At 50.8% G+C, this 24,863-nt stretch overlaps 1 protein-coding gene across 1 annotated transcript in view; it reads left to right on the plus strand.

The window, feature by feature from the left end:
* The window catches only part of CTIF (cap binding complex dependent translation initiation factor), a 143,972-nt gene that overhangs the window by 115,549 nt on the left and 3,560 nt on the right, over positions 1 to 24,863 (plus strand). Inside the window, exon 11 of the mRNA XM_059492329.1 lies at positions 9,876 to 10,031. Within this exon, the coding sequence (XP_059348312.1) occupies positions 9,876 to 10,031 (156 nt within the window). The remainder of the gene's footprint in view (positions 1 to 9,875; positions 10,032 to 24,863) is intronic.

The raw sequence follows: 24,863 nt of genomic DNA on the forward strand, positions 1-24,863 counted from the left end.
AGTAAGGTGTGTTTGCTTTCATCTCTGACATTCCAGCCCATGCAATCCAGTGGTCTTACACAGTGATGCTCAGAGTCCGCCAACATGTAGCAAAATGCATCGAGGTAATCATGGACATCCCTTTAGAGATACAAAGGATGGAGGAATGGAGGGTGTTTGCAGGTTGATGTTGTTTTCTGCAGTCTGTAATCTTTCTGTAATTTTAGCTTTCCTGGCATGGATAGGCAGCCTCAGAGGCATTGTAGGGTGCTCAATACCTGTATGCTGCAGGGGATGAGCAAAAAATATTAATGTATCTTTGACATCCGCTAAAAAAAAAAAAAAAAAACCAGCCAAATACAACATTTCTTACAGCAAAAGCTCCCTGGCTGCATAGAATTTGTAAATATTAGCCTCTGAGAAAGATTTTCTCAGCTCCTTTGTGTAAATAACATTTTTTTAGCAGACTGGCACTTCACTTCAGGTCTCAGTTTTCAAGTGGTCACTCATGCCCCCCTCCCAGGGCTGGATTTCCAGCAGGAGGATCCAGCACTGGTACAGGATGCCCACGGGGTGCCTGGCAGTGGGGGAGATGTGGTGAAATGGAGGAGATAAGAAGGGTGACAGCCCCTGTGCTCTCCAGCGTGTCTGCTCAGCAAGGCTGAGTGCTGGGCCAGAGCCACCACCTCCCTGCAGACTAAACAGTTGCAGTGTTTTCTCTCCCATGACCGAAAGAATTTAGTAAAGGGTCCTGGTATGAAACTTTACACGAACTCTGGGTGCCACGAATATCTCTGGCTGGGAGTCTGTTAACTCCTCCAGTTCCTTGATCATCCACACGGTTCAGTCCCAGGGCAGATGAAAGGAGACCCATCCCACCATGGATCTGGCCAGCTGCCTGCAGGACCCCCCGTGCACTCCCACCCACTTAGTTCTTGTGCATCCATCTTTCTGGGGATTTCGTTGCTTTCTTTTAAAGGAGAGAGCCAAGAGCTCTGGCCACGATGGAGCTCTGGAGTCCTCCAGTTCAGGAAAGACACGGACCTGTTAGAGTGGGTGCAGGGGAGGATTCTCCCAGGGCTGGAGCCCCTCTGCTCTGGAGCCAGCCTGGCACAGCTGGGGCTGTTCAGCTGCACCAGAGAAGCTCCAGGGACACCTCAGAGCCCCTGCCAGGGCCTCCAGGGGCTCCAGGAGAGCTGCACAGCCCCTGGGGACAAGGCAGGCAGGGACAGCACCCAGGCAATGGCTCCCACTGCCAGAGGACAGGCACAGATTTTGGCACATTGGGAATTAGGAATTGCTGGCTGGGAGGGTGGGCAGGCCCTGGCCCAGGGTGCCCAGAGCAGCTGTGGCTGCCCCTGGATCCCTGGCAGTGCCCCAGGCCAGGCTGGATGGGGCTGGGAGCAGCCTGGGACAGTGGGAGGTGGCAGGTGGGTTGGAAATAGATAACCTTTAAAATCCCTTTCCACCCTGATGCTATAATATCTCATGCCCCTGGGACCTGGTTGGAGCCATCTCTGTGCACCGATGTCCATCCAAAGGTTGTCCAGTTCCCTCTGCCCCCCATCTCAGGGACATCCACTTCAGGGAGTGGTTTTGGCCAGGGAGAAGCCCGTAAGGCTTCGTTCATCCTTTGGTCCTGGCCTGCAGAGAAGCAGAGGCCACGCCTCAGTGTCTTGCCCAGCTCAGCAGATGGGTGGGTGGTCCCAGTCCCACCTCAGGGTGAGCACCACCCAGAGGACACTTCCTAGGAGGGTCTCAGCATCCCACAGGAGAACATGCTGCTGCCAGCTACCAGGCACCCAGGAAAATCCCTGCATGGACTGAACTGATGAGAGCCAGGAGTGCCTGTGCAGTAAAGCTCCTGATGTCAAACAGGATTAGCTGCCTGCCTTTGCCTGCCCAGTTTCATTCATTCACAGGCAGGCTGGCCTTTCAATGGACACAGCTTCATTTCCAGTGCAGGTGGAATTCCTCCAGCTCTGGTGCCTGGACAAAGGAGCACCTTCCTCCACAGTCAGTTTTCCTCATCTTATAATATCCCTCTTTCCAAATTTGTCCTGTCCCCATAGATCCCTTATCACCTCCACCTTATAAAGAGGACACATGGCAGGTGCAGAATTTAAAATAAGAAGAATGCATCCTGCTGGCAAAATCCAGCTGGTCCCTGCTGCATCCTCCTGGGCTGCAAGGCTGGGCATCTCCAGACATGGCATTTGCAAGCAGGATCCATCAATCAGACAAAATTGGGGTGCCATTCATCACCTCAGCCCGCTCTTGGGAGTGGAATGAGCATTTTCTCTGGAACAGAAAAGGTCTCTGAGCAGATTTGGGGATGGTGCTGGGCCTCAGACCCTGCCATATTGTGGAGAAGGGTTTGCAAATGCCCACCAAACAATGCCCATCCATGTGAAGTAGCCCAAAAATAGTATTTTGTGAGATTTCCTGAAACCATTATGCTTTACACTGAACTTGTGCTATGGCAAATGCAGCCTGTGGTATGGGGGATTCATACTAATACATTTTTCCATGAAGTGGGAGTATCAGCACTGCTGTGGATGCTGGGATGAGCAGGGATTTGCTGTTCTTGATCCTCTCTCTTCCCACCACCTCCTTGTAGTGAGGAGGGGATTGCTGGCCTAGGGGTAGGATGCTCCAGAGGACATGGATTCTTTGTCTTCTTTTCAGGGGAGGACTCTCATTGTCTCCAAAATTTCCCAAGTTATCCCAAGGTTTCCTGTGCGCACTCATGAAGACAAAGGGCACATTGCTGGCTCAAGATTCCCACAGTACTGGAACATGCAGGAATAAAATGAATGTAACAAGGAACTCCTGCACTGCTGCAGAAGAGCAAGGCTGCCAAGGGGGAGCTGCTTCCTCTGGGCACGGCACGGGGTGTCTGCAGGGCTGGATCAAACAGGCAACCCAGCAAGGGAATTAATTTGTTTCTTTGTGGTCCCTTGTCTCCCTTCCAGTCCTTCTCTGTGGGACTGAGAGATTGGCTTGTGATTCTCAGGCAGGTGATTAATTCTCCTTGTCTGTGTGTCCTGCAGATGGCAGGTCTGTCCCTTGCTCGCTGCATGGTAATGATGTTTTGCTGTGTCTGGGTTCATGGGATAACAGGTCTTTAAGGTGATGACAAACTGCTGTTACCCAGCTGAGCTGACACCCTGACACGTGTTTGGGAATGCAGAAAGGTGTGAGGTAGGAAGGACAGCAATAAAAATTAATTGATGAGGAAGACAGCTCTGTCACCTGGGTAGTGCTGGAGGAGGTGCTGGCCAACATCCAGGCCAAAATGGTGATTGTGGTTGGTTGTGTGCTGACCAGGCTGCTGAATTCACCCTCCTGGTCCCCTCAGAGCTTCCACCCAGACATTGCTCTGAGATCTCTAGCAACTGCGAGGTTTACAGCAAAACTTCTGTTTGCACATCCAGCATCATGCTCCCACCAGGGTGATTTCAGCCTCAGCTAAATCAATAATTAACTGCTTGTACCGCTGCAGCCCCTCAAGGACCTCAGAGACATCACTGGCTGAAGCCATGAGACACCCACGTTGGGTGGGTAATTGCTGCTGGTCCCAGATTGGGAGCCAAATGGAGAGGTCAGGGTGAGACCAGGGGGCAGGAGGTTCAAGTGACCACTCCTCTGGTCACCTCCAGGTGTTTGTAGGCATGAGAAGTATCCACAGCTACTCTTGGCTCTGGTCATCAGCTGCCTCAGTTACCCACACTGGGGAATGCAAAATTATGTTTCTTGTCCTGGGAGTTTGCCTAGTCCCTGCTTCAGAAAAACCAGTTTTCTGACCTTATTTTCCCCTTCATGCCCAAATCCTTCTGAGAGGAATAAGCACTGTGTGTCTGCCTGGTGGCTGCAGAATCTTTGTTGAATTGTTCTTGCCAAACTGGAATAATTCCATATCCCTGGAATTGTTCAAGGCAGATTGGACGGGCTTGGAGCAAGCTGGTCTGGTGGAAGATGTCCCTGTCTATGACAAGGGGTTGTAAAGAGATGAGTTTTAGGGCCCCTTCCGACCCAGACATCCTGTGATTCTATGAATTGTGCAGTGACATCTATGCATGCTACAATCACCCAGTGGTCAGAAGATGTGGGGTGGGTGTCTGTGGGGTGGTGGTCACTGTCCTAGTGGCCTGGACCTTCACCATGAGCTGCATTTCAGGGCCCTCTGTGATTAAAAGGGATCCATTCACAGAGCTGTGGCCATCATGGAGCCAGGTCCACGCTGAAGGTCACTGGTAGGATTTCCTGCTTTTCCCAAAATGGCCAAAACATCCTGAGAAGATATTCTCAGATATCTGCATGTTCAAATGGTGCAGATCCAGCCTGGAGGAAGCGACGTGATGAAAGCCTGTGGGAGTGAAATGCCTCACGGCTGGGTGAAGCCAGGACCTCTGCAAGGCTGGGCACAAGGTGTCATCTGTAATTTAAAGGCTTTATCTGCTTTAAATGTCAATAACTCCTTTGTTGGAGTCATAATAATTGCCATGATCCGCATGTCTCAGTCACACACCCCAGAGCACTTCTCAGAGGAAGATGAGCAAATCCTTCCCGTTTGTTGCCGGATGGGAAATCAGGGTACAGAGGTGATTGGAGCCCACACAGGGCTGGAAATAAACCTCAGCCTCCTGTGCCGCTGTTCTCCAGGTTCTGCATGGAAGCTGTAGGCTCAGAGCAGGTTGTCTGTCATCACCCTGCTCTGCTCTGTCTTGTCTCCACGCTGGCAGCAGCGTGGGCAGGGATGGTGTGAGGGGATCTCAGTGAGGCTCTGTCCTTGGCTGCAGGCAGAGAGGCCAGGAGTGGGTGGCTGGAGGAAGAGCAGAGCCCATGGAAGAGCTGATGGTCTCATTTCGTGTCCCACCACCTCCAGCAGAGGAGTTTTTGTAGTGGTGTCCAGGAAGTGAGACTTTCCCAATGAAGCTGTGGTGGTACAGAGGAGCTCAGTGAGACCCCACAAATCCACAGGCAGAGATGTTTAATCACTCCCTGGTGCTGTCACAAGGTTCTCCAGCACCTCATGAGCTCCTTCCAAATAGCAGTGCTCCAAACCACTCGTCTCACTGGTTTATACTCCTCAGGAAGCAAAGCTGCACACCAGAACCTCCTCCAAACCAGGACCTAAATTCATGTAGTATTCAAATTCTAAGCAGTGAATAATGCAGGTGAGGTTAATTGTGCAAAATGTGATTTATGGAGCCCTTTCTAGGAAGGTCTGGGAAGGGAGCAGGCAGAGGCTGTGCTTCTCCAGGACAGCAATAAGGGACAGAGGCTGTCCAACCTCTATCCACCAATTCCCTCCTCCTACCTATTGGATTTGTCTTAGCCTTTTCCAAAGAGCCATTTAGGGCTCCAGCATTTCACATTGCCAGTAAGATCAACTATTTAGCACAGCCTATCTCAGCTTTTTATATAGCTCTTAGCACAGATATCTAAGCATCATATATTTCTTTTTGTGCAGTATTTCTGACTCAGTATTTCCTGCCTCCTTGACAATGACTGAGTAAACAGCAGAGCTGCCAGAGGAAGAGCCCTGTGTTTACAGAGCAACAAGCCCAAATGTGCCTTTATTTTTTAGCCCATCAGAAGGTGGCGATGCTTAAATTAACCCTCATTTTTATCCCTCACTAAACTTTTGCCCTCAAACTTGCTGCTACCAGAATCAGCCATGGGTTGGTGGGCCCAGATCTGGGGAGAAGTTATTTGGAACGTGTCTTAAAAAAAGTGAGGCAAACTCCCAAGGGAAGAATTTTCAGCTGCAGCTGTCTGAGCTGGAGTGAGGGCTTAGATCCGATGGCAAAATGCTGCTTCTCATCCCACCTGACTCTGCTGCCCACCAAAAATGTTAGAGGAGGGATTTGCCTCCTCTCCCATGGCGTGGCCATTCCTCTTGGCTTGGTCCTAGTCTTGGGAAGGTCTCCTGTCCACTGTCATAGCCCAGTGTTAAACTGTGTCTACACTGGAATGAGGAGTGGGCTTTCACTTGGCTGCAAGAGTGAACACCCCCAGGAAAAAGGCATTTTGAGTGTCCACTGCTGGCAGGAGCCTCAGCCAGGCTTACAGAGGATCCAGCAGGGGATGTTAGAGGTTTTGCTGAGCCCTGGGCCATCTCTGTGATGTGTGTGAGCACAGGCCATGATGAACGTGCTCAGCCTTCAGATTTATGCCCCAACCCTGTCCTATATGAGAGCTCTTTAGAGGTCCTCTTGGCATCACCCCACTTCCCACATGGTTTCCCAATGAATTCTTCTCCCAAAGCAGTCAGAGAAGAAAGGCCAACCCTACCTGGTATAAATACATTTTATTTTAAACTATAGGCACTGAAGGAAGGTCATCCAGGAGACACACCCAGATTATCTACAGGCCAGAGCACCCCCAAATTAGTAATACAATTCATGTTTAAAAATACAGCCAAACTGATGAAAGATAATTTGCTTACTGCCCTGACATCACCACCTAAGCATGGGGCAAGCCAATCCACAGGTTATTTTTATATAACTCCGTGAGGCATTTCCAGAGCAAATAAAGTTCAGTGGGCAGGGCAGTGACCCGGCTGTCTGGTTCCAGAGCTTTTCAGCCCCCTCAAGGCTCGTCACCAGTGTGTGGAGGTCTGTGGGTCAGGGGACAGCTCCATAGGATGTGCCCCAGGCACACAGGACGTGGGGTTCCTCACCTCTCCCACGTGCTGGCTCTGGCTCATCCGTTGGGGTTGCGCTTTGGAGCTGCCCTCAGTGTTCTCAGAGGGTCACTGGGCCTGCTGTGGGCATGGCTGACCCACAGCTGGTGAGTCACACGTGTAACTCCATTAATTGAACAGCCCAGATGAGCCTTGGTGGCAGCAGTGGTCTCCTCAGACTCCCCAAGGCAGGTGGGGCCTCTCTGCACTCAGTGCACGCCATGGTACAGGTCACATCTGCAGTCTGAAGGACAAATTTAAGCACAGCACTTCCTGGACCACCCTTCTGCTGGGACACTGGAGTAGCACCACCCTGAGGCATGTGAATTTCTCAGGATGCTTCAGGACACCCCTGGCACTGCAAGTCCAGCTGCTGTGGAGGCTCCTGCCAAGCCCTACTCTGGCCTGTAGGCAAGTGTGGTCCAGAAAAATTCCTCCCACTGGCAAGATGTTCTCCCTGCTTTGTCAGAGGAATCAGTGTCACTGCCTTCCTTTTGAAGAGTATGTGCAAATCACCTCCTTTTGCAAAGTTTGACCCATCCTGAGTCCAAAAATGGAGCAAAATTATTCCCACTGCAGCATCACATTCTGTGTGGAAATGTCTGCAGTGCCTTCTGCATCCATCCCACATTCCATCCCCCTCTCCCATCCTTCATAGGGGTCCCTCAAAGTCTGCACAAGCTTTTCTGTGACTGGGGGTGGTGGGGGGCTACAGACACCTTTCTTTTACAAGGATCTGTTCATCTACAAAGGTGGGGAAGTGTTCATTGATGTCTCTGCATCAACCACGGGGTGCCACAGAATGAAAAAAGGAGGGTGATGTGTGGTGGAATCCTTTCCTGCCCAGCTCCCATCCCAGGCCTTGGGATGAGTTTGGTTTGGTTTGCTGGTTGGTTTATGGAATTTCCAGGCAGTTGGTGGGTTTGATGATTTGGGGTTTTGTACAGAAAATTGTTTACAGAAAATACCTTTTTTTAAAAGACAGTGTTGAAGAGTTATTTTTGTTTCTTGCACAAGCACAGAGCAGGGCATGTTTGAAGCAGGAGAGGGAAGGAGCAGAGTTTCCTGCAATGTTTTTTGTTCTTTCCCAGTAATCTGGGACTGCAGAGCCCGTGCAGTTATCCCAAGCTGCTAGGAATTTCACAGCATGCCCCAGGGATCCCAAAATACAGCACAGCTCCCCAGGTACACAAGTGTGGAGCTTTCAGGCCCAGGCAGCACAGGAGGTGCTGGAGGGCATCCAGGCTGGGAGAGGGAGGATGGGTTGGGGGCTGGAGCTGGCAGGGATGCTGCATGAGATGCTGGAGACAGTGCCAGGAGAGGGAGAGGAATCCAGGAAAAGCTCCAGGGTTCAAAGGAAACCTTCTGTGCTCTGTATGGGTGGATGGGGCAGATGAGGGGCATGGGATACTCTTGCCTGGGTTTTTAATTTATCATTAATCAGGATATCATGTCTCTGACTTTTTTTTTTTTTTTTTGCATTAAATTTCAATTTAAAAGTCCAGAACAAGTAATTGGGTAACCTTGGGGTGATAACCAGAGCCAGCAAATGACTCCTCTGTCACTGCCCAGGGACGGGCTGGTTAATGAAAGGATGAACTCTGCAAACTCCCTTGGAGAGTCTGGGGAGACCCAACAGGATTTGGCTGCGGGTTGACTCCGAAGTCGCAGACACAGTTGGGCAACTGACTTATGGAAATGGGTGTAGAGAGGAATTAGTCATCACTGCTTGGTTAATAAGTGCCTCAGCTATTTTACAAGTCTTTTTTCCTGCATATGCAAATCCATATTTTATTTTTCCTTTTGTAATGAAACATATAAATAGCTCCTGCCTTGGATCTTCTGTGCATACAGTTGTGTCATGAAAATGATCATCGTGCTTTTGCCTGGCTTTATTTAGCAGCTGCTTCACTTAGCTTTGTTCTAAAAGGAAGATCTCCTGTGTGTTGTCCAGGGCAAGAGAGCAAACTTTGGTGTGGTGGCTTTTATATCTCCCCAGCTTTGCAGAGAGCAGCTGCAGGTCAGAGTATTTGCCACAGCAAAGCCCTTTGTCTCAGGCACTAGGAATAAACTGAGATGAGAAAGATAGAAGGTAATTTATTTAGTTGCTGGATTTCAAAGGTTATGCAACCTGCACTGGAAACACACAGTGTGGAGGAGGAACTTGTCCTCTTCTTCAGTATTCCCCTGCTTAGTGTCACCTAAATTTTAGTGTCAAGGAAAGGTCACTGTGGAGACTGGCAAGAAAAGTTGCGTGGGATGTCATGCAAGAACCTCTGCAGCATCTCTTAGAGCCCAAGGAAACCTTCTTGACTCTGAGCATGATGCACTCCTTTGTGCCATCCTCTGGAAGGGTTTTTGTAAGGTTTTCTGTGTTGGCTTGTGCTCTTTGCCATGTGTTTCCATCACACACATCCCTTTTCGTACCCCGCCTTTGGACAAACCCCTTCTTTCTCCCACCTGGAGGTCTGATGGGGAGGCAGCTGTCTCCCTGTGTGCTTCCTCCTGATGATGCTGACCCATAAATCACGTCACTGGGATAATCCTTAGTCATAGCAACCATCAGCTCAGGCGCAGGGTGACCTTTTAATGCCAAGCCCAGGCTGCCCTGACCTTGTGGTCGGGCAGGGAGCCAGTCTCTGCCATTATTTTGTGAGATGCCAGAGAGCAGCCAGACCATTAGGATGCTCCTGGCCAGACACTGGGTCTGCTGAAGATACTGGAATGAATGGGCTGGGCAGGTCAACCTGGACCACCAAGCCCAGGATGGCCACCATCATTTCCCCTACATTTTGTTTAACCTGTCTGTTGCTGCTTTTTTTCAGTCCTGGTGGTGCTGGCTTCTTCCCTCCTCACCAAAAAAATCAAGCCATCCAAACCCAACACACCTGGAAAAGTGACCCTGTGTCTGTTGGGGGCACAGAAGGGTGCAGAGGGCAGACACTATCTCTGGTGCAAGCTGTGGCAGTTATTGCAGGAGTTGGTGATATTTCTGCAGTACCTGCTTTCTGGTGGCTTTGCTCTGTTGAAATTGCAGCCGCTCCGCGCGCATTGAGTAATCTCCCCACTGTTACTAAAGAGTCAGTCAGTCTGTCTGTCCTCCCCCCACCCCGAGTTTCAATTTCCTCCTAATTCCCTCTCTAGACAGCCATTGTCTCTGCCGTGGTGTTGCTGATGCAGCCTCTTGTCTCTGTGCCTCTTGCAGAAGGATTTCTCCATGCGGGAGGAGCTGCAGCAGCGGGACGTGGAGCGCTGGCTGGGGTTCATCACCTTCCTCTGCGAGGTCTTCGGCACCATGAGGAGCAGCACCGGGGAGCCCTTCCGAGTCCTCGTCTGCCCCATCTACACCTGCCTCAGGGAGGTAAATGCCTTCCCACTTGTCCTTCCCCACCAGGGGAACAAGCTGTGCAGAGATGCCCATGGTCCATGGAAAGGCTGTGGATGCTCCATCCCTGGAAATGCCCATGGACGGACTGGACAGGGTTTGGACCAAGCTGGGATAGTGGAAGGTGTCCCTGCCCATGGCAGAGTGTCAGAACTAGACAGAGGTTCTCTAAGGCCCTTCCAGCCCAAACCATTCTGGGATTCCATCTTTGCTTTATAATTCCTAGACGTTTGCTCTGCCGACACTTCACACTTCAAAAGTACTTACATCTGCAGGCACTCTTGGCTGTTCCTGCATGCTGTCTTTCTGCTCGTTAAAGCACAATAATTAAAGCACACACTCCCTTTGTCCAGTGGCTAGGAAGGACCAAAGTTGGAATGGCAAACCAAGCACTGTAGTTTGTTAATCCCAGTGTTGTGGAAATCCCCACCTAAGCAGCTTAAGCAGCTTCATAAAGCAGGTGAAGCCACCCAAATAGATGAGACAGACCAAGGGGAGGAAGGAGGGAGACAAAGGAAGTCCCTAATGTCCTTAGACCCAACCCAGTGCAGCAGAAACCCAGCCCTGTCACCAGGGTGGGGGATTTTTCAGAACCTGATTTCCTGGTGAGCTCATTGTCAAGCTCCCCGTGGGTCAGAGTGGTGGCAGAAACCTAAGTGAGTACATACAGAAAAGACAACTCAAGTGTTAAATGTTCTATAGAGAAGGAAAGGGCTTCCCTCCATCCTGTTTTAAGGATAGCTTTGTCTCCTGCTGCTGCCTGTAGAAGATTTTCTCAGAAAAACCCTCCTTGTTGCCCAGGGTTGGAGCTGTGAATCTCAAATTGTCAGTAGTGCTTCTGTCAGGCCATAAATAACTCACTGTAAAATAAGTTCTCTGCTAGACCTCAGGCAAGGGAAGGATAAAGAAAGTGCTGGTGATGACTTTTTTTACATGCATGGGAAGTTTTCCTCTGAATGCAAACGCGCCATAAACATTTTGTCTGGGTGGTAGTACTGTGGGCAGAACTCACAGATGGTGACTGGAGCAGAGAGGAGCGCGGGCCTCATGATAAGGCAGACGTATCCAGAGGAGGAGATGGGAGAGGGACGCTAAGAATAGCCGAACTTCCCCAAAATCCCTGCCCACGGAGGTATGTGTCACCTTCTGGGGAAGATGTGACGTCTGGCAGAGCCCCCGTGCCCATCCGCTTCCCCTCGCAATCGTGACACAGCACAGCCCTGATTCCTCCAGAGCTTTTCCCTGCCCACTCCTGTCTGCCCTTGCCGTGCTGTCACTGTCCCTCCTGTCACCCCTCTGCTCTGTGGGGACGTGGTGGTGAGCTAGAGGTGTGCGGAAGGACATGAATTTCATATATCAAGGATATTTTTTGCTACAGGGCAGCTCCATAAAAAGATTCACTAATTATATCAAGATGTCATGCGTAAATTTGCTCTTAAAAATACATCTCTGTTCCTTAGCAGGACAGGTCTGTCCCTGTGGTGTTGTTTGTCACAGATGACTTTACTAGATGATCTTTAATAGCGAGATGATCTTTAGGTCCCTCCCAACCCAAGCTACTCTGTGATTTCTAAGAGGTCTCTTAGCTTAGCTGACATGGGTGAGCCTGACTCCTCTGGCTCCTCCGCCCCAAAATGCTTGCTCTGTGACTGCTCTCTCTGCAGTGCTTTGACCTTGATTCACCCCTCTTCCATGGCTCTGGAATGGGTTTTCATTCTGCTGCCTTTTTTTTGTCACTGCCAGCTAATCCTGCTGCACAGGGCCAGCCCAGGGGAAAGGGTCACCGATTTATCAGCAGTGCCAGGCTCTGGTTGGCAGACGGTTGCCAGGGCCAAAGGTGGGCTCAGACACAGTCAAGGAGGTGGAGGTGTGCTTTTCCAGCTGCACCCCAGAGAGGACAGGGACATCTGCACAGGCTGGGCCTGCTGGGTGCTCTGTGAGAGTGTGGAAAGCCCCTAACTGTGCAAACTGTTCATCCCTTGGTGTTCCCCATGAGCCACATGGGCTGGTCTCCCAGCAGAGGAGGGGGTGTCACCATGGCCTTTAAAGTTTGGGACTCCCACATGCCTCAGGAGAGGTCCCCAAGGTGTAGTAGCACTCAACATGAGTTTTTTCCCCTTCTGCTGATCAGAACATACATCCTCAAGAAGAGTCTCAGCCCTTCATCCCTAATTTCTTTCATATTGATTATTCCCCGGCAAGCTCCCTCTGTGCTGCCCACAGTCCTGCACAGCCACTTCTGCCTCCATCCACCCATCCTTAAACCATAAATCATTAGCAGAGGCAAGATAACATCTCTGCCTCTGCCTGTACTTTCAGGTCGCTTGCTTTTTAGTTTCTCTCTTTTTTTTTCTCCTTTTTCCCTTTTCCTTTATAGCTGTGGCAGACTCAGCCAAAGGTCAGCGAGGCAGTGAGCAAGAGGAAGGGGAAAATTGCCTGATGACTGAGGCAGGAATGTCTGTTCCCTTCCCCCTGCAAAGCTTCCTCTCTCCAGCTCCTTTCCCCCCAAATAAAAGCTTATTCACACATCATTAGCTGGCTGGGAGGGGTGAGCGTGGCCACGAGGGCATCAGTGCTGGGTGGGGAGGAGCTGGGGACACGGCTGGGGCACTGAGTGACAATGCCAGCGCTATTTATCGATCGCTGTGGAGGGGTTGGTTTTGTGGGCTGGGAAAGAAAAAAAAAAAAAGAAAAAAAAGACAAGTTCATTTCAGGTGAGGTTGGAGTGATAAGTGCTGGGGTTTGCTGGCTGATAGACCCAGGGCCCATCGCTGTCCTTTGGGAAGCAGGCAGGCCCTGTGCAGGCAAGGCAGTGGGTGTTTAACCATGGCAGAGGAAATGTGGGTCAGAGCTGCCACCTCACCCAGGCAGCCTTTTGGAATAGCTGTGCCCCTTGGCTCAAGCATAGTCCAGCCAAATTCCCCTCCCAGGGGGCTCTGCTGCATCCTCCTCCATCACTTGAGCCTGAAATGGGGGAGAAGGAAGGGACTGCCAATACATCCAACACTGTAATGGCATCTCCCAGGAGCAGAATCCCTACCAAATGAAAAAGTTTAATTTCCATAACGGTTTTGAGAGGTTTGGGGTGAGGTTTGTGCAGGCTGAGAGTGTGTCCTCACAGCGAGGTCTGGCAAGGTCAGCGTTGGGATTTTAGGCAAAGAGAGGGTTTGCTAAGGGAAGCAAAAGGTGAATCCAGCTCTCATTAAAATGGTTTAATGGAGCACACTGTGTTTGGATGGTAGTTTGGACTAAAATACTTGCAGTGGGTGAGTGCGTATTTTACGTTGGAGAAGGGCAATGGATGCCCAAGGTTGGCCCAAAGATCAGTCCTGGAGACAACTGGGAAAAGGATGGAGAGCCCTTTGCAGATGAGAATGAGAGGACTATTGCAGCTCTCAGATCTGGAAAGCCTGGGAAAAGAATAACAAAGCAGAGATGTTAAATAGAAATAAAAGCGCTTTCCTCCTATTCTTCCCTCAGAGCTTCGGGGAATCGAGGGCGAGCTGGAAGAGGGCATTGTTCCTGGGATAAAGGCTTTCCCCAGGGATGGTTATGCTGCAGCCAGGGCACTGTGGGTTTGACCCTTGCCTACTTCCAGACCTGGCTGCTCTCACTTGGGAACAGTGAGAGACCTCAGGCAAGAGGTCTTGCAGGACCAGCATTCTTCCATGAGCCTTTTATTTGGTGAAAGCACTTTTGGCATTATTAGGAAGTTGTTCTGTCTCCTGTGCGTGATGGTCTTAAGCAAGAGTGATGTCCCAGTCTCTCCTTCCAGCCCTACAAGCCCGCTTGACTATGGCCTCAGTTTATTTCACAAAAGCACTCTAAATTTGTCCATGAACATCTCCTTCCAGGATGGTGAGAAGTGAACATGCTGACATCTTTCCTGCTCCAAAGCCTCTGCCCCTTGTCCAAGCACCAAGGACCATGCTGAGCCATGCTCCAGCAATGCTTCATGTTGCATGTCTTCCAAAACCAACTAAAACCAAGAGAAGAGCCAAGGTGCTTTGGTTCTTGCAGCCTGGCCATATTTCTTCTTCTCTGTGGCCTTTGGCAGAGTCAGCAGAATGGAGAAAATGGGTGGTTAAGGCAAGGAAGCAGCAAATGTCAGCTGAACCATCAGAGCCCTGTGCGCAGTGCAAGAAGTGCCCCGTGGCTACTGAAGATGTGGACATAATAAATATTATTATTTGCCATCTATTGTTCACTGATTGTCACCACTTTTGCCTTCCCCAAGCACAGTTGGAGCTGTCTGTCCCTCATCCAGCTCTGTGCTCCCATGTCCGGGTGTCAGCAGGGTGGCCCTGGGCCGCCCCAGCTCGGTGCCCTCCCAGGTTCATCCCCTGGTGCTGCTGGGGAGGGGGAACATTAGGACTGGATCCCGAGGGGCCCAGCCCAGTTTTAGGTGACGTCTGAGGTCTGCAGGGAAGGAGGGATCACACCCAGTTGATGGGTGTTCTTGGGAGGTTTGCCTCCCCTGCTGTCTGTCTCATCCTCAGTGGAGGTTGTTGGGACACCAACCCAGGAGGTGCCCCTGGGGCTGGGAGCTGCCACCTCCCTGCCAGCCCCTGCCAGGAGCAGCCACTTCCAGCCCCGGTGGTTGGTGCCAAGTGCTGCTTTGGATGCATTTGTTTGTTCTTACAATGCCATTTAGCAGCCAGGTAACCTGAGCAGTTGCCTATGGCAGCAGAGCAGGGAGGTGGAAAAACTGGCTCGAGGGACTCAGGCTCAAGGTGATGCCATGTGGCAGTAATGCCACTGTGGTCTCCCAAGGCACCTCACCAGCTGGTGTCCCCCACAGGGAGGGCTCTCCCCCTCTCACTCCCCATAATAACCCCATGCCACCCATCACCCATGTCACTGTGCTCTTCTCCTGCACAGGGCTGATCTTTTGTTGCAAGTTGTAAGTTTCTTCTTGACATTTTGCTTCACCCCACTGAGGTCCCTCTCATTGGCAGCCCTTTGAATACATTTCAGTACATCCCAGACTTGCTGTCACTTTCAAACTTCATAAGATTGCACTCCTTATCTCCTCCAAGTCACAGATAAGGATGCTAAATAGGGCAGGTCCTGGGATAACAACTTGGTATTTGTTATTATTCCTGGCCTTCAGGCAGAGTTGGGTTGGAACCCAATGGCTACAACCCTCTGAGCCCAATCATCCAACCCATTTTTTACCCATCTGGTTGTCCTGGCTTGGAGACAAAGGGACTGGATATCAGGGGTGACAGGGAGCTGCCTTGGCACCATCCCACTCTGAGCCTTGGCTGGGGCAGGCTCAGAGCAAACCCCAGGAAGCAGCTCATCACAGAAAGGCTAATTAAACTGCAAAACTTTGTGCAGGAGGCTGCAGGACCAATTCATAGAGATCCCTCCAGCTTGAGAGGGTTGTTGCTTCTGAGGCTGTGTGCCCCAGGGGTATCCCCTTCAGAGGGATGCAGTCACTGGCCTGACCCAAGACAGATGATTTTGGGGTCTCAATAGCAGCCCTGGGGCAGCTCCCAGGCGCTGTGAATCAGCAGGGATCAGACCCAGCAGGCTGGCAGCAGGCAGGACAGTTGCTTCTCTGCAGGAGTTGTCTCCTACCTCCAGTCTGGTTGGCAGAGACAGTCCCATTTCAGCATCGTTTAAAATCTTGGCACGCTCCCATCGCTTCCCTGCCTTGGTACAGGCTGCTGACTGAAAGCCTCGGGGTGGTGGTGCAGGGAGGATAAATACTCCCTGTCTAATTGCCTTCCCCCTACGTCTGAGTCTGCGGTGCAGCGTGTAGACGGGTATCCACTCCCCTCCCTTCTCTCAGTGCCTGTTATCTCCTGGGGCCATGCTGCGTAATTTAGCAAAATATTCTAACACAGTAATTAACGTCTGAACTTCAAGAGGGCACTGCCTTTTCACTGTCTCCTTCAGAGGAAGAAAAAGGAAAACCTTCCCGGCTGCAGTCGGATGAGCGGGGAGGGTGGTGCTCTTTGGAAAAGAAAATTGTATCTTTTAACGTGGGTTGTGTTTTGTTAATCACTCTCACTTTTTAAAAAGCATCAGCCTTTTGAGTTTGAAAAAGGGTCTTTGACAGTATAATGAGATGCTAGGATTTTTAATATTACTCTCCGAGTCAGAGAGTGAAACAGAATTTTTGCTTTATCAAATGAGCAAAGGCACCTAGGGCCTTAGATCATGACCCCACACCACACTTCCACTGAGGAAGCTCCATGAGGCCAGATCTGAACAGAGAAAATATGTCTTTTACGAAGAAAGAGACTTATATCCTCACAGAAGTCCCCTTCTGGGGATGTATGTTCTGCAAAAAATCAAAGGTTTGGTCTCCAGTCCAGTGGGGCTGGGACAAACTGGGAAGTGTTTTGTGTGGGGAAAGGATGGAGGAGGAATGAGGAATGTGGGCATGGGAGGGAAGGGATTTCAGAGAATGAGTGAAAAGGGGGTACTGGGGCTCAGGGCCACTGGGAGGAAGGAGAAATGAGGGGAACAAATGGGCAGTTGTCTTGGGAGTCCAGGAGATGTGGAAGACATGGAAGGTCTGGGAGGAAGGTCTGGGATTTGGAGCAAGTGGGGCATGTTGATGTAAAGGGGATATGGACTTGCAGAGCCATGACAGGAGGCAGAGTGTAGAGAGCAAAGAGGAAGGGTGGATGCCTGTCTGTAGGACCACGCAGGGCAGGGGTGGATGTCCCTGTAACCTCTGTGCCTGCCATACATTAAAAAATAATTAGCCATGCAAAAAGCTCCCACATCCCCAGACCCCCATAGCTGTGCTGGCAAAAATGCTCCTATGAATGCAGCTTGTTTGGGAAAAAAAAACTATTTCCTTTAATCCTGGTCATTTTGATCCAAGGGCATAGTTAAGGTGGAGGAGGTCAGGTGTTATCTGGGAGCAGATGAGGACGGGCTGAACCAGGGAGGGCTGCCCAGTGTAAGCCCATCTGCCCTGTTGAGTATTGTATGTGCAGGAACATATTCTTGGAAAGCCACAGGACTCATTCAGTCCCAGCACCAAAACCGTGGTGTTGTATCTTAAATAGAGGAGGGAAAATGCCACCCTCGTTTCTCTGGGACCCGCGGAGAAGTCAGAGGAAGCAATTTGTGCAGATAAAGAAGTGAAGTCAGATACCATCTCACAGGATGGTCCCTCCTCCTCGCGTGGCTTTGTTTTTCTCCCTCGCCCTCCGTACCAGGCATTGTTAGTTCCCAAAAACCCTTTCAATGGGATGTAAACACAACTATTTGCGTCTGCCGCCGCCGCCGCTGCGCGCTCGCTGCCTGTGCAGAGCCAGGAAAGCGCAGAGCCTCCGGCCAGCCAGGGTGGAGCCCGCTGCAATCAAGCGCCATGGTCTCGCCGCTGTTTCTTTCCATGTTTTGTGTTTCCCCGGGACCCTTGGGATGAGATCACATCCTCCTCTCCCAGGGTTATTATGTCTTCGGACGGGCAGGATGAAGCCGGTCGTCTGGGTGGCTTGAACTCCCCGTGCACCCAGACCGGGTGGCTCTGCTCCATCTGTCCTGCTCACCTTCGGGTCCTGGAGGTCCACCTCCAGCCAGGGGATGTGTAACCACCAGGCTACTGTTGGATTGCAGCGTCTGGGTTGATGAGTGACCAAATTTTCTTCATCATTGTCTCCAGTAATTGCCTCTTAATGGTTTCCATCTTCTCAGGAATTTCTTCTGCCTGTTCCAGATCCGGGGAGAGAGAGTGTCGTGTTTCATGGTTTCCCTTGCCTACAGTGGAAAGGAGTAGGAGGAGTTTCCCACGACTGGGTACAGGATTTTGTTCCTCTGGCCTTAATTCAATTTGCTGTTAAGTATCTCTGAGTTCCTCAGGAGCCTGACAAGGAGGATAACCAACATTTTGGTTTACTCAATGCAATAAACAAACTAATCTCTTCTTACCATCCTCCCAGGGAGTCCTGGTTGTGTAGTAGGAGAACAGAAATCCCCCTCTGAGCTGAGGGGAGCACGTCAATGCCAAAGGAGTTGGTGCCACCAAAACTCATTTAGGTTGCCCAAAGTGTGTTAGAGAAAGTGTCTGCTATGGCCATGGCTCTGGTGCAGCCGTGCTGGGACAAGCAGTTCAGCACAGAGCTCCTTGCCCCCTGTGCCCCTTCATCTGGGCAGCTGCCTGTGGGATCAGCAGTGCCCTGTGCTGGTGAACTTTTCCTAAGGAAGCAGCAGGAGCTGCTGTCAGACATTCTCACCCAGGCCGAGACCATGACATCCCATCAGGAAACTGGGAGAAGAGTTCCCTGCATGAGACACGTGGTCTGGTGGCATCTTGTGCATCTTCTGTAGCCTTGAAGACTTCCCAGATCCCCAGAGATGTGTGAGCAGAAGGGAATGGGGAGAGAAGCACCATTGCTAGTGGAAGCAGCTGACACAGACTGCCTCTCACAGCTCAGCTGTGTTTTTAAATTCCAACAAATCACATTTTGGAGCATGGCAGAGCCTGTGCTTTGTGCAGAGATCAGCACAGGCAGATCCATAAGGGAAAGGTTTCCCCCAAAACTTTGTGTTTGGGCAACCTCAGCATCAAATGGGTGAGCAGAAACTATTTCACCTATGCCTGTGAGCTTCTAGAAGTCTATTTCCATGTGCTCACTTGTTCCTTCCCCAGAGAAAGTCAGTCTCATCTGACTTCCCTCACTTCCAGAGGGGGACTCAGTACCCCTTTAGAGGGGGTGGTGCTGGCACAGCTTGTTGGTAGGCACAGGATGACTCAGCTGACCTTCTGATGTCCTGGGTCAAGGAACTGATGGTAGCAAATTGTAGAAATCCTGAAACTGGCCCTGCGGTGCTGCCTTTTGCAATCACTCATCCCCACAACCTTGTTTGTACTTTGCATGTTCCCAAGTCTTGGCTGTTTTCACCATCCTGCGTCCTGAGGAGAAGTGGAGCTGTACCATTGCCTGTGTCTCAGAGAGGTGTGTGACTCTCCCCGTGCAGAGCCATGCAGTCCCATGGATCTCAGGCATCTTCCTTAAAGACTTGTGACAGTAGGTCAATAGGAGGCTGCTGGAAAGGCAGAAAATTGCTATTGATGTCTGTCTGCAGAGAGACCATGAAGCAGAATTGGCCTGGGCTCCCACCTAGCAGACCATGGGGATTCCCGGAGGTTTTGGGAGCTGGAGTTCCCCAGCTGTGGTCCATTAGAGCACTAAGGCTGCCTGCAGAGCTGTGTTAGCACCTAAACTGCACTGTCAGATATAGGGGATGGTCACAGAACCACGGAATGCTTTGGTATGGAAAGAGGATTTAAAGCTCATCCCATTCCACCCCCTGCCATGGTCAGGGACACTTTCCACTAGCCCAACTTGCTCCAAGCCCTGGGATAGGGGGCTCCAAGCTCCAAGTCCAGCCTGTCCTGGGACACTTCCAGGGATCCGGGGCAGCCACAGCTTCTCTGGGAAACCTGTGCCAGGGTCTCACTACCCTCATTTAAACAAGTCCTTTCATCTATTTAGTCTGAATCTCCCCTTTTTTAGATTAAAACTATCACCCCTTATCCTGTTGCTGCAGTTAACTTAGTCCTAAAAAAAGTTTTAAGACTAAAAACTTTGTTGTTATCTTTTTTATAAGCTCCCCTCATAAGGGGGTGTCCATGATGATCCCAACCACAGAGCTGGAACAGATCCATCTGTCAGAGGACCAAGTCCATCATGGCCCTTCCCAAGGCACTTTCTGGTTAAAAGCAGGACTGGGAAGCACCATCTCTCCCACACTTCCAGTACAGTTTGTCCACTCTGCTTAAGCTCCAAGTGGCACAAATAACTGATATTCCTGAAGGAAATGTGTCTCCCTTTTCCCCCTGGCCTCGCTCCACACCAGCAGCGAGCCGATTGCTGCGCCTGGGCCATGCGTCTGCAGCACGCTGGTTCCCCTCAGGTCATGCTCCACAGTCCCTGGGAGGGGGGAACACTGTGAGGCACCTCCTGGTGACCCAGGCGTGTATGAAAAGCATACCTGTGGGCAGGCTCAGCCCCGAGGCTGCCGGGGTGTCTGTGCCTGTTGCCACTGGAGCCGTGAACCCGAGATGCCCGTCAGGGAGAGCGGCGCGTGGGCTGCGGTCAGCCCGGCTTTCCCTGCCTCTCATCCCAGCCTCTCCCAGTGGCTCTGCGTGGATATTTTCCAGGTTTCTTGTGCTTTCACGCTGGAGTCATCACCGAAGCGTCATGAAACGCTGCATGCTAAGGGGTAGTTAGTGGCCAGCATTGCTTATGTGTCGTTTTGCAAGCGATATCGTACACAGTAATTAGCACTGTGCCTTGCAGGAGAAATATCATTGCATCTGGAAAGGATAATGCGTGTGTTGGGCTGCTCCCACCCCATCTCCTGGGGAGAGTTGCTGAAGAACACAATTAAACCTGCGTGGTTTAGTGATAAGGGGTGGTGGGACGGGTTCTCCTGTCCTCCTCGTGGTGTGGGCACCCCTGAGAATACCAAGTAAGCACTTCAGCTTCTCAGCAGGCCAGGTGATCTCAGAAAGCAGATAGTAAACCCAAGTATTTGGGGTGAGTCCCAGTGTGTTCACTTTGTGGTTTGCTCCTGGTGCCCTGCTCCCCATACACAAGCATCTCCTGCTGCTCAGCAGGACCAAGCTGGTGTGATGAGGCATAGCTGCAGTTTTAGGGCTCCTTTGGTCCTTCAGCTGTGGCTGTGTGTCCACCTCGTGTGGCTTATGATGCTTACCTCTGCAGAGATGTAAAGAGAAGGCTCTGAGGCCATGGAGGCCGGGGGAGATGGGTCCCAATAGCACACCATGGATGCCAGTTTTGCTCAAGAGCCACCTTGCAAGGCACTGCAACTCACCACAGCACGCAGCACTTCCAGGAGCAGACCCTAAAACTTAGTTTGGGTTCCTTATGCAAATGTCTAGCACCCAGAGCCCACCTGGGCACGCTGGCTCTGCAGAGGACCTTGTCCAGTGCTCATGTCTCCAAGTGACACAGAATTTTGAATGAGAAGGTGCCTGATACCTCACACCAGTCTGCAAGGCAGTGAGTCCAGCACCAGAAACAAAAGTGAGAAGCCTTTCGCAACTGAGTCTGGGTATTATATGACTGGCCGGGCAGATTCTGGCATGCAGCCTCCTCTCTTAGGAAATCAAGCAGACTCTTTGTCTGCTCTCCAGCAGGAACTGCTGCTTTCATTGCCCAGCTTAGCCCGATACAGGGGAAACCGGCTGGAGAGCAAAGGGAAGTTTTTCTCGCAGACAGCCCCAGCCTCCAGGGGATGATTACAGGTTAAACTGAGGAGCTCGAGAGTCCCAGCTCACCTGCCCTCTTGTCTGCCTCATGCTGCTCTTTCAGATCCCTCATCCACGTCCATCAGCTGGTTTGAGCCCTGTGGGAACCTGGTGGAGAGGGAAGGGATGGTGCCCACAGTGGGATTTGGGCAGAGGCATGCAGCAGGGAGGAGCAGCTATAAATAGTTAAATAAATAATAATTCCAATGTGGGAGTGCTCATTTAATGGGTATAGAGTGTTTACCTTAAAATATTTTAAGTAAATATGAATTAGAGTGCAAACAGTGAATGCAATTGGCTGGGTGGTCACACAAGTGCTGGGACTTTAGGGCTGTGATTTCTGTGGAGCTCTCAAAACATTTTCACTCTTTTTTCTCTTTTTTTTTTTTTTTTTGCAGCCCTGGTCAGGTCTGACTCAGGGGTGACAGAGCTTTGGGAATCACTGTGCTCTGGCTGAAGGAACCACCCCAGTGCTTTGAGTGCCTGGTGCTCACATGGGGCACCATCAGTGGGCATGAAATACCCTTTGAGAAATACAAGCAAGTTGTCATTGATGGGTGAGGACATCCATGGTGGGACCCCAGGCAGCGCAATCCTTGCAGTCAACAAGGTTCAGTGCCCACACCAGGCTCCCTGATTTCCTCATGCTCTGTCATGCAGGGCTCAGAGGCAGACAGTGCCTACAGCCCAGCATGCTGCAAACATGGTCAGCAACACACAGAGAAACAGTGGCACCGTTCTGATCCTGCAGGCTTCAGTCCATTGCACTGATGCAGGTGGCTGGCAGCCATCTGTGGCCATGGATTTGGGCTCTGGCTCTCCAGAGTAGCAGCAGATCTCCCTGCTGGGCTGTCCCTCATGCCCAGGGATGTCCTGGGCTTGGTGGGAGGCTGTGGGCCTCCCCAGCCTGCCTGTCTCAGGCAGAGGCTCACCTGTAGTGCCCCAGAACTGGTATCCCTTGGTAGCCTATGGAGCAATGGAGCATGTGGTATCTGGGTGGGCAAGGTGGGGCACATGGTGCCTTGGAGGGATGGAGCTGGTGGATCCTGGGTGGATGAGGTGCAGTGCATGGTACCTGGATGGACAATGTGGAGAGCACATGGTGTCTGCATGGATAAGGTGGAGCACATGGTGTCTCTATGGACAAGGTGGAGCACATGGTGTCTCTATGGACAAGGTGGAGAGCACATGGTGTCTCCATGGACAAGGTGGAGCACATGGTGTCTCCATGGACAAGGTGGAGAGCACATGGTGTCTCCATGGACAAGGTGGAGCACATGGTGTCTCCATGGACAAGGTGGAGAGCACATGGTGTCTCCATGGACAAGGTGGAGCACATGGTGTCTCCATGGACAAGGTGGAGAGCACATGGTGTCTCCATGGACAAGGTGGAGAGCACATGGTGTCTCCATGGACAAGGTGGAGAGCACATGGTGTCTGCATGGATAAGGTGGAGCACATGGTGTCTCTATGGACAAGGTGGAGCACATGGTGTCTCTATGGACAAGGTGGAGAGCACATGGTGTCTCCATGGACAAGGTGGAGCACATGGTGTCTCCATGGACAAGGTGGAGAGCACATGGTGTCTCCATGGACAAGGTGGAGCACATGGTGTCTCCATGGACAATGTGGAGAGCACATGGTGTCTCCATGGACAAGGTGGAGCACATGGTGTCTCCATGGACAAGGTGGAGAGCACATGGTGTCTCCATGGACAAGGTGGAGCACATGGCTCCCTGATGGACACATTAGAGCACACCCATTCTCCTTGTTCAGCCAAGTCACATCAGATGAAGATGAGGTGTCCATGAGGGCAGTGTGAAGTTGGAGGTGCCTGCCCAGGGCCAGGGGTAGGATGTGTTCACTGTTTCATCACAGGTGAGACTGTTCCTCATTACCAAGTACCTGAGCACTTGACAGGGACATGTTCATCCTCACAAACACCTTCTGAGGTAGGGAGGCATGTCCCAGCCCTGTGTGTGGGAGCTAGGGTAGGGAAGTTGCAGCCTTTCCATGACCACATATCCTAGGCAGGGAGAAGGATCACTGAGGAGACCATGGCAGAGGAAGGGCTGGAGTCAATCCTAACTAGTTTCAAGCTTTCATTTTTGTGTTATGTTCTTTACTAAAGAACACCAAAAATAAGAAAGGTGTTGTTAAAAGGTATTGTCTGTTACTTTATTTGCAGCCCTGCTTCATGCCATGCTCATGAGCTAAATAGCCCAGGAGGGAATATCTGGACTACTGCCTGTTTATATTTTTCCCTAACTGATATTTTTTTTTCATTGTTAGTGTTGGGTTTAAAATAATCTCGTGTTTTCTTGTGAGGAATCCGAACCGTTTGTGAGAACTTATCTCAGAGCACATGGCTTGGGCTTAACTAACATTTTCCAAACAACTTAGGAGAAAGATAAACTGGGGGGTGGGGTAGAAAAAAAAACCTGTTGGATGATTTGAGAAACCCTGGCTGAAGCTTTGGCTAAGGAGAGGGACAGAGTGCTCAGTGAGATGCTGTGAACACCATCCTCAAAGCAAACAATCTGCTTTCTGCTGAAAACAGGAGACAAAGCTCTGAGAGCAGTGGTAGTTCCTTGTGTTGCCTCTTCTTTCCCCCATCTGTTTTCCAGCCAACGTGGAGCTGGTAAACAGACATTTATTTGTAGAGGGAAGGAAGCATGGAAAAACAAGAATGGGACAGAGAGATGGTAAGGCCTAGAGTCACAATTCTGATTTTAACTAATGGATGTGACTTTGGAGTAACATTTAGTTACCCTGAGCGATTTTTATATGGGCAGTTTTAATCAGTTCAACTGCTTTTAAAAAGTCTACTTCTCTCTAATGAATGTCAGATTATAGTGAAGCCAGTTTTCCCATCTTTTTTCTTTTGCTTAGTGATTACTGCACACAGGGATTAGCTCAGGGTCATCAGGGCTTGTACTTTGCAAAGTGATGGGGTGGAAGTAGCTGTGAGTGTTGCCAGTACCTGTAACTGTCATACAGATGAGAACAAAGGAAAATCCATATTTTTGTTCCCGTTTTGAGGATCCTTGCTCATGGTTTCAGTGTTTGTGGGGTGAGACATGCTGAGCTCCTACACTTTGCCATTGTCAGATGGAGCTGTTGACACTTGCTACACACCCTGAGTCTGAACCAAGACAGATGAGCATCATCCTGCACTGTCCTGTGCCATGCCCAACAAGATTTTGGGTTTTTCCTCAAAGCTACTCCTGCTTGCAAGCTTGTGTTTGTAACTCGGAGTTCATGGAGAGAAGAGCAGGGTTGGATTTGGGCACCTGGAACTCCGTAGTTTCATTGGCACCCCTGCCCCTGCAGCACTGTGTAACCAGCCTAGAAGGAGCCATATTAATTACAGTGAATTGGATGTAGCTCAGACACTTTTGTGGCTGTCAGAAGTGTCCCCATGGGGATGGAGAGGTTCAGGGATGGGTGGCAGAGCCCTTCCTTTCCAAACAGCCACTCCTAGGTCTGTGCTACTCCAGTGTTGTTGACTGATGGCTGCATTTATTCCCTGTGCGTGTGAAATGAGTGTTTTCTCACTG

This window comes from Ammospiza nelsoni, chromosome Z (assembly GCF_027579445.1).
Source record: "Ammospiza nelsoni isolate bAmmNel1 chromosome Z, bAmmNel1.pri, whole genome shotgun sequence".
Classification (NCBI taxonomy): Eukaryota; Metazoa; Chordata; class Aves; order Passeriformes; family Passerellidae; genus Ammospiza; species Ammospiza nelsoni.